At 44.9% G+C, this 12,850-nt stretch overlaps 1 protein-coding gene across 1 annotated transcript; it reads left to right on the top strand.

Moving 5' to 3' along the window:
* Positions 1-11,393: 11,393 nt before the first annotated feature.
* Positions 11,394-12,456, top strand: LOC147979972 (uncharacterized). Its single transcript, XM_087515417.1, has 4 exons — positions 11,394-11,477; positions 11,560-11,763; positions 11,881-12,216; positions 12,358-12,456. Exons 1-4 carry the CDS (start codon positions 11,394-11,396, stop codon positions 12,454-12,456), a joined length of 723 nt encoding a protein of 240 aa, XP_087371543.1.
* The last annotated feature ends 394 nt before the right edge of the window (positions 12,457-12,850 follow it).

Raw genomic sequence — 12,850 nt, 5'->3', positions numbered from 1 at the left:
AGGCCGGTATGGACCTCAAAAAATAAGTTGAAATCACTGTCAACGTATGTCGTGGGCTACGCTTGTTAAAATACAAAACCTAGGCCTAGCTGATACTTGTTCGCCCTCTGGAAAAAAATGATACCAGATCCCCGAGCGAACTGGATTATAGAGGGGGCCGGCGGCACGACAGAAGAAGCACATCAGCAGCGATTTTTCTTCTTCAGTGGATGGCTCTCGATGGTGTTTTTTTACTTGCATCTGCACCATACAACTTGTATTTTTAGCCTCCCAGTCCATGGTGGACCAGCAGCCCATTTGCTGGGCGGGCCAACCAACACAAACCGGCACTCGATTTTTCATCAAGCCCCCAAAGCAACGCAATACTATGTTTGTTTTGAGGACGAAAACATTACGGCAGGGGTTGAGCGGGGGAGGGGGCAAGACAGAGAAACAAGATTAAAAAGAGCTGATGTGTCGTTGCTACCCTAACAAAGCAGGTGCAATTCTTCTTGGGAAGAAGGTGTGTAGTTGACACCCACACGTCACATACCCCACATTAGGCATACTAACAAGTTCATACCCAAGCACCACAGGAAAGGTAAACATTCGTATCAAACTCAGGTTCACATAACACATTCATATTCATAGCCAACATTCACTATCAACAACTCAAAAGATTCATATATACACAAGTTCAGCATGTCTATGGATCCAAATGATTGATAGATCACACAACATTATTCATAGACAATTCACAAAAAGATTTAGATATACACATGTTCAGTATGTTTATGCATCCAAATGATTGAGATCACAACCAATATGATCCATGGACTAACTTTAATTACCTAGGGTACAGACTGGTAAATGGTGTTTAGTTGGAGGTACTTCTTGCTAAAATTAATGCTTGTACGAGTAAACTTTCGAGTACATAAGAGGCAGCACAGACAATCTGGACTTTGCTTGTAGGTTTATCCTCAAATAGTGGCCTCGTGCCAAGGCAGGTTTGAGAAACTTGGCCACAACTTTCATCCAACTAGTTTACTGGCTCATCTTGGTCCTGTAGCTCGCGAAAATTCTACATTGCAGACTGGTAAATGGTGTTCAGTCGGAGGTACTTCTTGCTAAAATTAATGCTTGTATGAGTAAACTTTCGAGTACATAAGAGGCAGCACAGACAATCTGAACTTTGCTTGTAGGTTTATCCTCAAATAGTGGCCTCGTGCCGAGGGAGGTTTGAGCAACTTGGCCACTACTTTCATCCAACTAGTTTACTGGATCATCTTGGTCCTGTAGCTCGCCAAAATTCTACATTGCAGACGAGAAAGGAGGCGGTTGAGAAAATGAACCACCCAAATTTTTTGTGCAGTTCAACTGAAATGGAGCATCCCTGGCATGCAGACTAATTAAGTGCTAGATGAATATACGCGTCAACCAACTTGTCTGGAATCTTTAGACTCCATGCCATACAGTTTGCTACCATATCTTCTGATAACCAAAAGGCACAAGTTGGGACCAAAGACTGGACTGTGTTTTTCTGGGCTGTGCGCCAAGCAATATTTTTAGCGTTCACTCTCCTAATACTTGGAGTTTGACAACTGGTTGACGCCGGTTGATACTCGAATGAATATAGGCACTTCTTGTCAACATCGATGCTTGTTTGAGTGAACTTTGGAGTACATAGCAGCAGCATAAGTATCTGTCCATCTGATCTTTTTGTGTAGTCTACTGAAATCACCCAATGCAATGATTAGCCTACAAGTTCAGGCTCCAAGTTACTCCTTTATAAAATCGGCAAACATAAGCACAATACCAAATTACCAATACATGACAAGCACAATATTCAGGATAAAGACCAGTACCAACCTGTGTGAGGTAGCATATCAATTAATTTTTCCTTTGACTAGAAGCCGAGATAAGCTAAGCGACTGACAGCAAAGGAAGAAAGCAGGCCCAGATTAGCGACTGACAGGAAAGAATGGAAGCTATCGAGGCAATGAAGCACCCAAAGTTTTTGTTTAGTTCCACCAAAATCGAGCATCCCTGATGGCACATATATTGAGAGAGTGAGATTAGTGTAATAGTGGGACTAGTTGATGAAACATACACTGAAAAATAGAAGCACCCTCATTATCTTAATGGGTAAAGTTAGCAACATAGTAGTCTTGCTTAAAGAGAGGTATTGGTTTATTTAATCAGTGCCAATTAGCTCAACACTCAAAGCATTGCCATGCACCATAGGCTGCAAAACTTTAACGTGCAAAGGTAAAGGAGTTTCTCATGACAGTAGCACGATACAAATAGAGATGACACCAAACTAATATGGATAAAGGCCTTAGGCCCGTACCAACCTGAGGAAAAAAGCTTATTCATGTAGTCCCATAAGAGATGATAAAGCACTCACTGGAATAACTCAATAGTATATACTTTTGTGCACTTCAAATGTATGGTTGAAATCACTCTTGTTTACCAGTGCTGAGATTATATCGAAAGATTATCAAGAACTTCCAGCAAAATTAAAGCACAGGCTGGGATACAGTTCATTGTATTGTCTTGTGTAGTTCAACTAAAATGTATGATTGGCACAACATGATCACTGTTTGCACAAGTAGGAACAAGGTGAAACCTTCATTAGCTTAGTGAGAAAGGATAGAAAGTCATTAACATATTACTCTAACTGTAGCATCAAAATCATGATGGACAATACGCAAAACATTGCCTCATTGAACCAATGGCAATAAATTGACATGCAAAACAATAGCACTATTATGTCATGACACTAATAATATTCCCTCCCTGCCCCACCACATGATTCACCTCCATAGACAAACATACACATGTACATGATTTAACAAGGCTGCTACTAAAGATTTGTTTAACTCTGACAGGAAAATTAGGCAGCAATAAATTAGTGGTACTTAAGTACTCCTAATTAATTAAGTGAGACAGCAGAAGTGGAAGGGCTCCCTGGAGGATTGTCTCACATGTAAGGTAGTCATTGCCGGAGCCCTTGAATGGCCTCGACCGAGGCCTCTGGCTTTAGCAAGATCGCCTTAGCACTGTTTGTTCTTCTTTTTCTTCCTCTTCATGCTCTATTTCTCATTCGCCTCACTAGTTGGTGAAACCAAGTACATGATTGGCCTTCTATTTCAGAATTGGTTTTGTCAATGAGGGAGTACAAGTGTACTAGTAAAAATAGCATTATTTTCTCATGGAAGTCGCAAAATAGAGATGAAGACATGCATTAAATATCATTCTTACCTAAAGGAAGGTTATGGTGCCAATATGGATGATGAGGATTGGAACACAGATCTCCCTTTGTGCAGTTCCATCAAAATGAACCAACTATTCCATTCTGACATTCCAGTTAAACAGCACAAAAGTCACTGCTCTTAAGAGGACCTTTTAAGAAGAGTTTTGTGCAGTGCACCAAAAGGTCACAACAACAGCAAGTTGAAATGGATATCCCTATTTACACAAAAAGCTACAGAGGAAACAGTCAGAGTCTCAAACAATTACAGGCAAAAACATTTGGCTAAACTTTTCATGGCTTATAACAGTGGCATGGCTTCATTTTTACCAGGGGCATTAGATTAAGAACAACTAAATATTTGGTATAAGGGAATGGGACAGTGGGTGCACCAGCAGTCCAGCACCATGTACCTAAACAGGGGCATAAAGTGGTGATTCGTAGTTTGTTGCCTGGAGAAACAAACATCCAAGAAACATATCTAGGTTAGTCCCATTTTTTCACTCTATCCACCTACTCCTATGTGTGGATAGCAAATCTAGTCCTGGTCATACCACTGTGTTCAGCGTTACCCCTATATTTCCCTTTTCGACCAAGAGACCAGTTGGATGACCAGTCTGTACTACTTTCACCCCCTTACCTTCTGTAGCGACCCGACCCGAATGGATCAAGTCTCTATGCTTATGTGTCATCCCTGGATCAGTATGCTGACACACAGTACTTGAAGGATTTATAACAGAGGTAAATCACATGTATAAAGTAATGTAAATACTATTACCTCAATCCATATAGCGAAAGCAACAAGGTTGTGGTTTCCCATCAACACCAACGGCAAAGTTGAGTGTAGAAATCGTAACCCTAACGTATCACTTACTCGTCGTAAGAAACCTGCAACATAAGACGTTGCAGCCCGAAAACGGGTCAGTACATTGAATGTACTGGCAAATTCACACCATAGAGAATGATGAACAATGACTATCACTATATGCATATTTGGCTGGTGGAAAAGCTCTATGGTTATAAGGTTTTTGCGTAAAGCCAATTTTTCCCTACTGCAAAGGAATAAGTTTATTTAACTATCATGGTGGTTGTGAAACATTGAGAATGGTTGACAGCATTCTCAATCCCAATTAAAAAAATAATTAAAACCCAACAACATTAATTAGAAGTAACATGTTGAGATTCACAATGATATTCAAGTACTAGATACTCAAGTTGTCCATAACCGGGGACACGGCTAATCATGATTAGTTTGTAAACTCTGCAGAGGTTTGCGCACTTTTCCCCACAAGACTCGATCGCCTCCGTTTGGTTTCTCGCACTACATGGTGTTTGAGAAGACGGATGACCGAGACATAGTCTTTCAGAAGCGCTAGCACCTTACATGTGGGGTAGACCGGTACACCTACATCCCCTACATCTGCTAGTCCACCCCGTAAGAGTTCGCACTACTTAGTCAACTATGCCAGAGCCCATAATGGCTTGTGGCTGCACACGGAAGTTTCTAGCATGAAAGATCTTATGATCCCTTTGAGCCTGGGTGGCGGTCCAAAAAAAAACAGGCAAGTCCTGATAGACATCAGGTGCCTCAATCCACCCAGATGTGTGTTTAAGTTGCCACCTTAGATAAACCATTAAAATTATCATCTCACATCTGTCATGGATATCACTCACCCAATCCACGTCTACTAGCATAGCATGGCATAATAAGCAACGTAGAAGTAACTCCCAAGGGTTTGATAATAATACAGGTAATAGGTACTACCTCATCTACTTCCCATCCCACAATTTAATTAGATCCTAATCATGCAATGTGTGAGGATTGATCTAATGCAATAAAACATGGGTTGTAGAAAAGGTATGATCAAAGTGTGAACTTGCCTGCAATGTTGATGAAGATGATGCGCACTCAAAACTCTTGATAGATCTACTCGTCACACTCCGGTCAATCTATCGTAGGCAAGCAATAGTAACCACACAATAATTAATCATCTAATACACAGGGAAAAATCGAACAAGAGAACGAACCAGAAAGTTCAACTTAAGAACTCCGGTTGCAAAGAAAGAACGAACCGAACAAAGAAACGAAAAACAAACGACGGAAGAAAACAACTCGGTTCTAGCAAGTTGAAACTAGGTCAAATTTTACCGGGGAAAAAACTTGTTCAAGTTGATTAGACGGAACGGCGGTTTCGAGACGAAACTCCAGGCGCTTGAATCACCTGATTCCGATAAACGGGCGAGAAGATAAACTAGAACGAAGATCGGATCTGAGATCGCGATCGCGGAATAAATCCGATGAAAAGAAAACGGAGAACGGTTAAACGAACGGACGTTCGTTAACCTAGAAGAATCCGGTGATCACGTTCGTTAGGACGAACGGTCCGGCGAACTATCTAAAGGCAACTAGATCGGAAAAGAAAATGAATCCGATCTAGGGTTTCGGAGAAGAAAACCAAAACGAAAACCGATCTAGAAAATCGGAACGGTTTTGGCGAAGAATCGGAGAGAAAAAAAATCGGTAGAGAAAAAAAGAATTGGAACAGTTTATAAGAAAAACCGAATCGAGGGAAAGAAGAGACGCGGCGCGGTACCTCCGGCGAACGGCGGCGACGGCGGCGTTGGGCGGCGGCGGCGGTGCACAAGGCGGCGGCGGTGGTGACGAAGGGCGGCGGCGACGGTGACGCAGGGCGGCGGCAGCGCGGCAAGGTGGGGCGGTGGCGGTGACGCAGGGCGGCGGCGGCGCGGCAAGGTGGGGCGGTGGCGGTGACGCAGGGCGGCGCGGCGCGGGTGGTGACGCAGGGTGGCATGGCGCAGGTGGTGACGTAGGGCGGCGCGGCGTGGGTGGTGACGCAAGGCGCGGGCGGCGGCTTAGGGCAGCGCGGCGCGGGGCACAAGGGGCGGCGCGGTGTGCTTGGGGCTTTGGGGCCTTGGATTTGATGTGTTTAGAGGGGGGGGTGTGGGAGTATTTATATTGGGGAGGGGGAGAAAACTTGGTGTAGGGGTCAAGGAATTAGACTAGGACTAGGAAAGAAAAGAGGGAAAAGATCTAGAAAAAAACGAAAGTAGATGAATCCTACTAGGAATCCACAAAGGACGGCGGCTCCCTGGCGCCTTGCGCCTGGTGCGGCTCCTCCCTGGGCGTGGCGCGCGATGGCCTCTGGCCTGGCTGGCTCGGTGGCTTGGGCCTTAGGCCCAAGTCGCTGGAGCTCTCTCTCTCTCTTTTTTTTTCTAAAACTGTTCCGCGCTCGGAAAAAAAAAACAAAGCGAGATCTAAACGAACTCCAAATCTAATAAAGTAAATTTTCTCTGACTCCTAAAAATGAGTCGAACAAAATGAACTTTACTCCGGGCCTAAAAAGCAAATTTTGAAAACGCGCATTTTTCCCTATCCAAATAAAACGCGAACAAAACTCCGGCAAAAGCAAAATTTGATCTATTTATTAAATCTTCATTTTTTCCTAAATTTGGGAAAGTCATATTATTCCCTCTCTCATATTTTTTTTGATAATGGAAAAAATAATTGAAGATGAAATAAATAAATCAAATGATCCTCTTTTCCAATTCGAGAAAACTCTCAAATAAGAAAATAACGAAATCTCCAACTCTCTCCGAAGGTCCTTGAGTTGCGTGAAATTTCTAGGATCGACCAAAATGCAAGAAAATAGGATATGCATGATGATCTAATGTATTCCAATTTGAAAAATAAATTCAAAAGAACTTTGAATTTAATTCTTTGAAACTCCCAACTCATATTTCATAATTTGAAGAAGTCATTTTATCTTCTCTCGTGAAAATCATTGAGTTGCTTAAAGTTTCTGAATTGGAAATATTTTCAAATGAAATTCAAATATTTTCAACACCCCGTGCCATTTAAATAAATGGAAGAAGTCATGTCATCTTCTCTCCGGGGTTTTGTGTTGAAAAGAATTTGAATTTACGAAGATCAGAAAACCAATATGAAAGTTTGGGAAAGTCCTTTTATTCCCTCTCGTTTAACTTTCAAAAAGAATTCGAATTTCACTCAAATCACGCAATCAATCAAACAACCAATCAATCTATCTATGTGTTCATAACATTCCAAAATTTAGAATTTTGGGATGTTACACCTTCCTATTTGTACCAAGTCCAATGTACTGTGTTTGGTTCTAGGCCTAGTATTGCCATATTTTGCCACACATTTTTGCCAACCTTGCCTAAGTTTAGGGGCCGTTAGGTTCTAGGACTAGGAGTGCCACATTTTTCATACAATGTTGCCAAACTTGCCTAAGGTTAGTTCTTCAGAATGAGAGCCATAAGTTGGCAAGCCTAAGGGAATCTTGCCACACTTTTTATGTGCATGCCATGTGGGGCCTAAGTGTGGCTTGCCTAAAGTGTGGCTTGAACCAAATACCCACTAAATTGGCCAAACTTGCCTAATGTTAGTTCTTCAAAATGAAAGCCACAAGTTGGCAAGCCTAAGGGAATCTTGCCACACTTTTTGTGCGTATGCCATGTGGGGCTCAAGTGTGGCTTGTCTAAGGTGTGGCTTGAACCAAACGCTCACCTAAGTTAGTCAAACTTGCCTAACCTTAGGTGTGGCAACCTTTGGCAAAGTTAGTCACAAACCAAACAGCCCCTTCTTGTTTGAACCAAGTACAAGATTCGACTCCATGAAGTAGCTTTACCACTAACAATAGAAGAAAAAAAAGGTGATGTTGGACCATCCGATCGAGAGGGGCTGAGAGGTAGAAAATGATGCACATGCAGTGACGTAGCAAGCTGGGGAAGTAGAGCTAAGACGGTTTCGAAGGAAGATATACCTGAAGGTCATCGGGAGGTGGATAGGTGGGCGGCGGGAGGCCGGATCCGCCCACACTAGGGCAACGACGAAGGGATTGGAGGACCTCCCACGCCGGCGTTCGGCCAGAGATAACGGTGCGGTCGGCAGTGGGTCTCCTCCCTCGCTGTCGACGGCGGCCTAAACGCTGCCCCTCCTCTGCTTCACCGGTGGAGGGGGATACGTTCGGATCTGTAACCAGCGGTGAGGATAGAAAGACAGTGTTTTTTGAAGGGAGAAAGACAGTGTTAACACCCCTATCTTGTTTAGATCTGGAGAGGATGAGAGTGTGTGAATAGAGCAACCCTAGCAAGCAAGCGCGGAGGCTCCGGCCTATATGTACGTAGTGGGGTAGTTTTCCTTTTTCACTCCATCAAAGCAATCATTTAAAATTGTGTACTACATGTCAGGTCGCCGTTTTTTTAGTTGTTGATTGTTTTTTGAGATAGCTACCCGCTTGTTCCAAGTGGTGTTACGTGTGCTAGGTCACACTTTGTATCGTTCAAGTCTGGTACAAGTCCCTCCATTAAATGAACAACCACCCCTCGTAAAAATTGTGAACAAACCCACGGCTAAAATTATCGGAAACGTGGGTTGCCCCAACATGCATTATTATTTATATTTTCTACTCCCTCCGTTCCTAAATATAAGTCTTTTTTATTAGCCACACCTAAGACAATAATTTTTTATTAGCAGTGAACCCCACATGTCATAGACACAAAAAGTGTGGCAAGATTCCCTTAAGCAAGCCAAAGTGTGTCTAACAATTTGAGCAACTCAAGTTAGGCAAGTGTGGCAAGTGTGGGAAAAATAATGTGGAAACATAAGACAAACATAGTCACAATCCAAACAGCCCCGTAATTTTTCGTGACATGCATGAAAATTTGGTTAGTTAATTTATAGTCAAAATTTGGCAAGGTGCAACAAATCAACACATGCAAGTATCAAAAGGTAAGTCACAACATGCATGCATGCATTGTACTCCCTCCGTTTCCAAATATAAGTCTTTTTAGAGATTGCAACAAGTGACTACATACGAAGCAAAATATGTCTACATACATCCGTATGTAGTAGTCCATTTGAAATGTGTAAAAAGACTTATATCAAGTGCAGTGCTTTGATGTGTCGCGTCGACTCGTACAAGACCGAGAAGTTTGATCAATGCCCTCTCCCTTGCGGACTGAGCTCCGGTGCCTTAACTGCACTTGCCTTTGGCTGCATGACAGGTGGGCCAACCACCTGTTGGGCCCACCTATCATAGACGCAAAGGCAGGAGAAGTAAGTCAATGAAGTTGCGTCCCTCCCTCGTGCATGAGTGTGGTGGCTGGTAGGACTAGTAGGAGCTTTCGCTACACGCTTCTTCACGGCGGCGAACTTGCAGATGGAGTTAACCATCATGTCGTCCATGCGAGAGGCGAAGCCTGCGTCGGCGAGAGCTACGATGCCGGCGGTCGCCAGCACCGTCTGGAAACGTTGCGCGGTGCTGGGCCACAGGCCGGCGCCTTGGATGATTTGGCACAGCTGACTGCCGCTCGCGACCATCGCCTCCATAGGTGCTTCTGGCTTCTGGTGACTTGGTCTTGGATTGGAGCGAGTAGTGTTGCGCAGAGACTAAGGAGTAGATGGATTGGAGTGGTGGGTTGCCTTTATATGAGAATGCAAACTCTATTGCATTCACATCGTGCTGGCTCTATTCTGCTTCTCCAATTAATTCCCTCTGCATGTAGAGTAATTTGAGGATGCATCATTGACCATTCAATGTCTCAGGAACCGCTACCCTCTCCCTCCTTGGAATTCCAGAACCTATGGAGGCAACTGCCGCTCGCGTCTATCGCGTGTCAAGAGACGTTCCTGTCGATGACGAGGTGCCTATGGCGACTTCGTAGATTTCAAGATGATAGTACTAGTATACTCAATATTGTGCACCGCGACCAAGGCCGAGAGGAAAACGAGAGAACTACATATTTATTTATAGTGTAGATTCACTCATTTTTCTCCATATGTACTCCGTCTCGGTGTAGTCCAGTCACTTGTTGAAATCTCTAGAAAGGCAAATTCTCCTTTCTAGTTTATAGGGCTATACTAGCAAAGTACTCCCTCTGTTCGAAAATACTTGGCATCAAAATGGATAAAAACGATGTATCTAGAACTAATATACATTTAGATACATCCCCTTTTTATTCATTTTGATGACAAGTATTTCCGGACGGAGGGAGTACTACAATAGTGGGCTCATATAGCAATTTTGTCTCATGCAAGAGCCTGGCTATATGCATGCTCCAAGGTTCACAACTGCCACGTTCAGGTTGCACTTATCTCTTTGCCTCTTCGAGAAGACGAACAATGATGTTACTACTACTACTTCTACAGTATCGAATCCACTGCTACATGTCCGTCCACCGCGAACGGGAGGGATAGCTTGTTGTAGTTCTATAAGCAAAAGCTTGTCCTCGTCTGCGAGTCACCGCGCGCATGGGCGAGGGAGAAGGCGTGTAGTAGTAAAATCAAGCTTCTCCTTGTTGTACGAGTTGACGCGACACATCATAGCACTGGTGTACAATACTCCATTTGCTGCAACCTCTAACATTTACCCCACCACAAATTAAAATATATATTCCTGTCTTGACCAGATGAGCGTGCAAACTAGAATCACCAGGATGACAAGTAGGGCCAGAAGATTATTTGAATCAAAAAAATAGTATGGAGCTTACCCCAACGATTTTAAGCTTACATGCATGGTACACGCTATCCTAGACTATTCTACATATGAAACTGCCACACGAGCGTCTGGGCTGCGCTTGGCTCTTCGCCTCTTCGGGAGTACTACTGCAGTGGCCATCTGACACCGATTGAACTGCTGCATGTCCACCGCGTACGGGAGGGAGAGCGTGTAGCGAACGAAAGCTTCTCCTAGTCCTGCCAGTCACCACGCTCATGGGCAAGGGAGGGATGCAACTTCATTGACTTACTGCTCTTGCCTTTGCGTCCATGATAGGTGGGCCCAATAGGTCGGTGGCCCACCTGTCATGCAGCCAAAGGTAGGTGCGGTTAAGGCGAGAGGGCATTGTAGTAATCAAACTTCTCGGTCTTGAATGAGTTGACGCGACACATCAATGCACTGCACTTGATATATTTCAATAATTTGCGTTTACCGATGCATTAATTACAATGCATGCATGCATGTCGTGACTCTCCTTTTGATACTTGCATGTGTTGATTTAATGCACCTGGAAGTAGTATGAATATGTGACAGTAAAGCTTTGTAATGCCCCGGCCCTAATAAAGCAAGAGATGGTTGTGCACGAGGAGGGCAAGATCATGTAGACAGAACATGACCCGACGATGGAGCTCTCTATGGTCTCGATGGACCTCACCTTGCTCCACTGCCCCTTGTGCCTCCACCCCTTGAAGCCTCCAGCGTATGAGGTTCGAATACACCTCGTCCGTTTGGCTGATCGAGCAAGGTGCGGGTTTCTTGATTGATGTGTTGTTCGATTGATTTGTGCAGTGCAAGGGAGGGCACCTGGCTTGCGCGGACTGCCGCGCCGAGCGCACCAGGAACCAGCGGGAGTGCCAGAAGTGCGAGCGCGGTGGTGGCTTTGACGTGCAGAACACGGCGGTGGACGTCATCCTCTCCTCGGTGAGGGTGGAGTGCCCGCACGAAGGATGTGGGCTCTACGCCACTTACCACAAGCTCGCTGATCACCAGAGCGTTTGTCCGCTTGCGCCCTGCAAATGCCCCGTGCCCGTCTACGGCTAGGAAGGCCCGCCGCCAGTGCTCCCCCACCACATCAACACCGTGCATCCCATACCCGTGCACAGGATCTAGTATGACAAGGCGCTCCATCTACAAGTGCCACTGTCGGAGCCACGGCTCTTGCTGTTTGCGGAGGAGGACAGCCGCGCATTTTTCTTGGTCGGCAGCGTGCTCGACATCGGTGCGCCTATCTCCGTGTCGGTCGTCCGCATCAGAGCGGGGGCGTCCCCACTGCCGCACTACGTGGCCAAGCTATGGGCGAACGGCCCGCCGGGGGAGCCCAAAGGCAGGACCGACGCCGTCAAGGTGGAAATGGAGGTGACAAGCTGCAGGGATCCCGGCGTCGTCGCCGTGCAGGAGCTGACCTTCTTCACAGTTTCGCCCAAGCTGCTGGCCGGGGCTAAGCTGGTGTCCCTCCACATTCAGATTGACAAGCTCACGTCCTAAATGATTCTACAGTGCCTTCTGTTTATCTTAGTAATATGCTAATATAGGGGTTAGCTCGGTCTACTTTAGCTTAAGAGATGGTGGGTTTTGGTGGCGATGCAGCAATTACCTCGACATCAGATCAGCAGTGAAAGTAATTTCGAACAGTCGAATGGATATTTTGTGTCTGTTGGATATAAAGATCCTTTGGGTAAGAAGTAACAGCTTATATGCTTTTTTTCAAAATGGAACAACGATACTAGTATAATTTTTGTTGACATGCACTAATATTTTTGAAACGGACGTCGGGCTGTATCTAGAAGGGCGGTTGGGACGCGACATCGGCCCATACCACGGCGACCTCCGATTGGGAAGCACCGACTGTGGATTTTCTCCCTCGCCGATGTCGACCACGTCTACGCAAAACATTGTTCCCTTCCCCCAGCTGCGGGATCAGGACGGACATGTGACCAGCGGTGTGACCACCGTCGTTCTATGCTTGTGAAGAGAGCAACCCAAGCAAGCAGGCTTGTAGCTTAGGCTCCTGCTAGTGTATATATAGTGGTTTTCTTTTTCTCTCCATATCAACCATTTTATATTGTGGACATGTCATTGA

This window comes from Triticum urartu, chromosome 3A, assembly GCF_056163025.1.
Source record: "Triticum urartu cultivar PI428250 chromosome 3A, HENAU_Tu73, whole genome shotgun sequence".
Lineage (NCBI taxonomy): Eukaryota > Viridiplantae > Streptophyta > Magnoliopsida > Poales > Poaceae > Triticum > Triticum urartu.
Note: the sequence above shows the minus strand (reverse complement) of the source record. Positions and strands in the feature narration are given on the sequence as shown.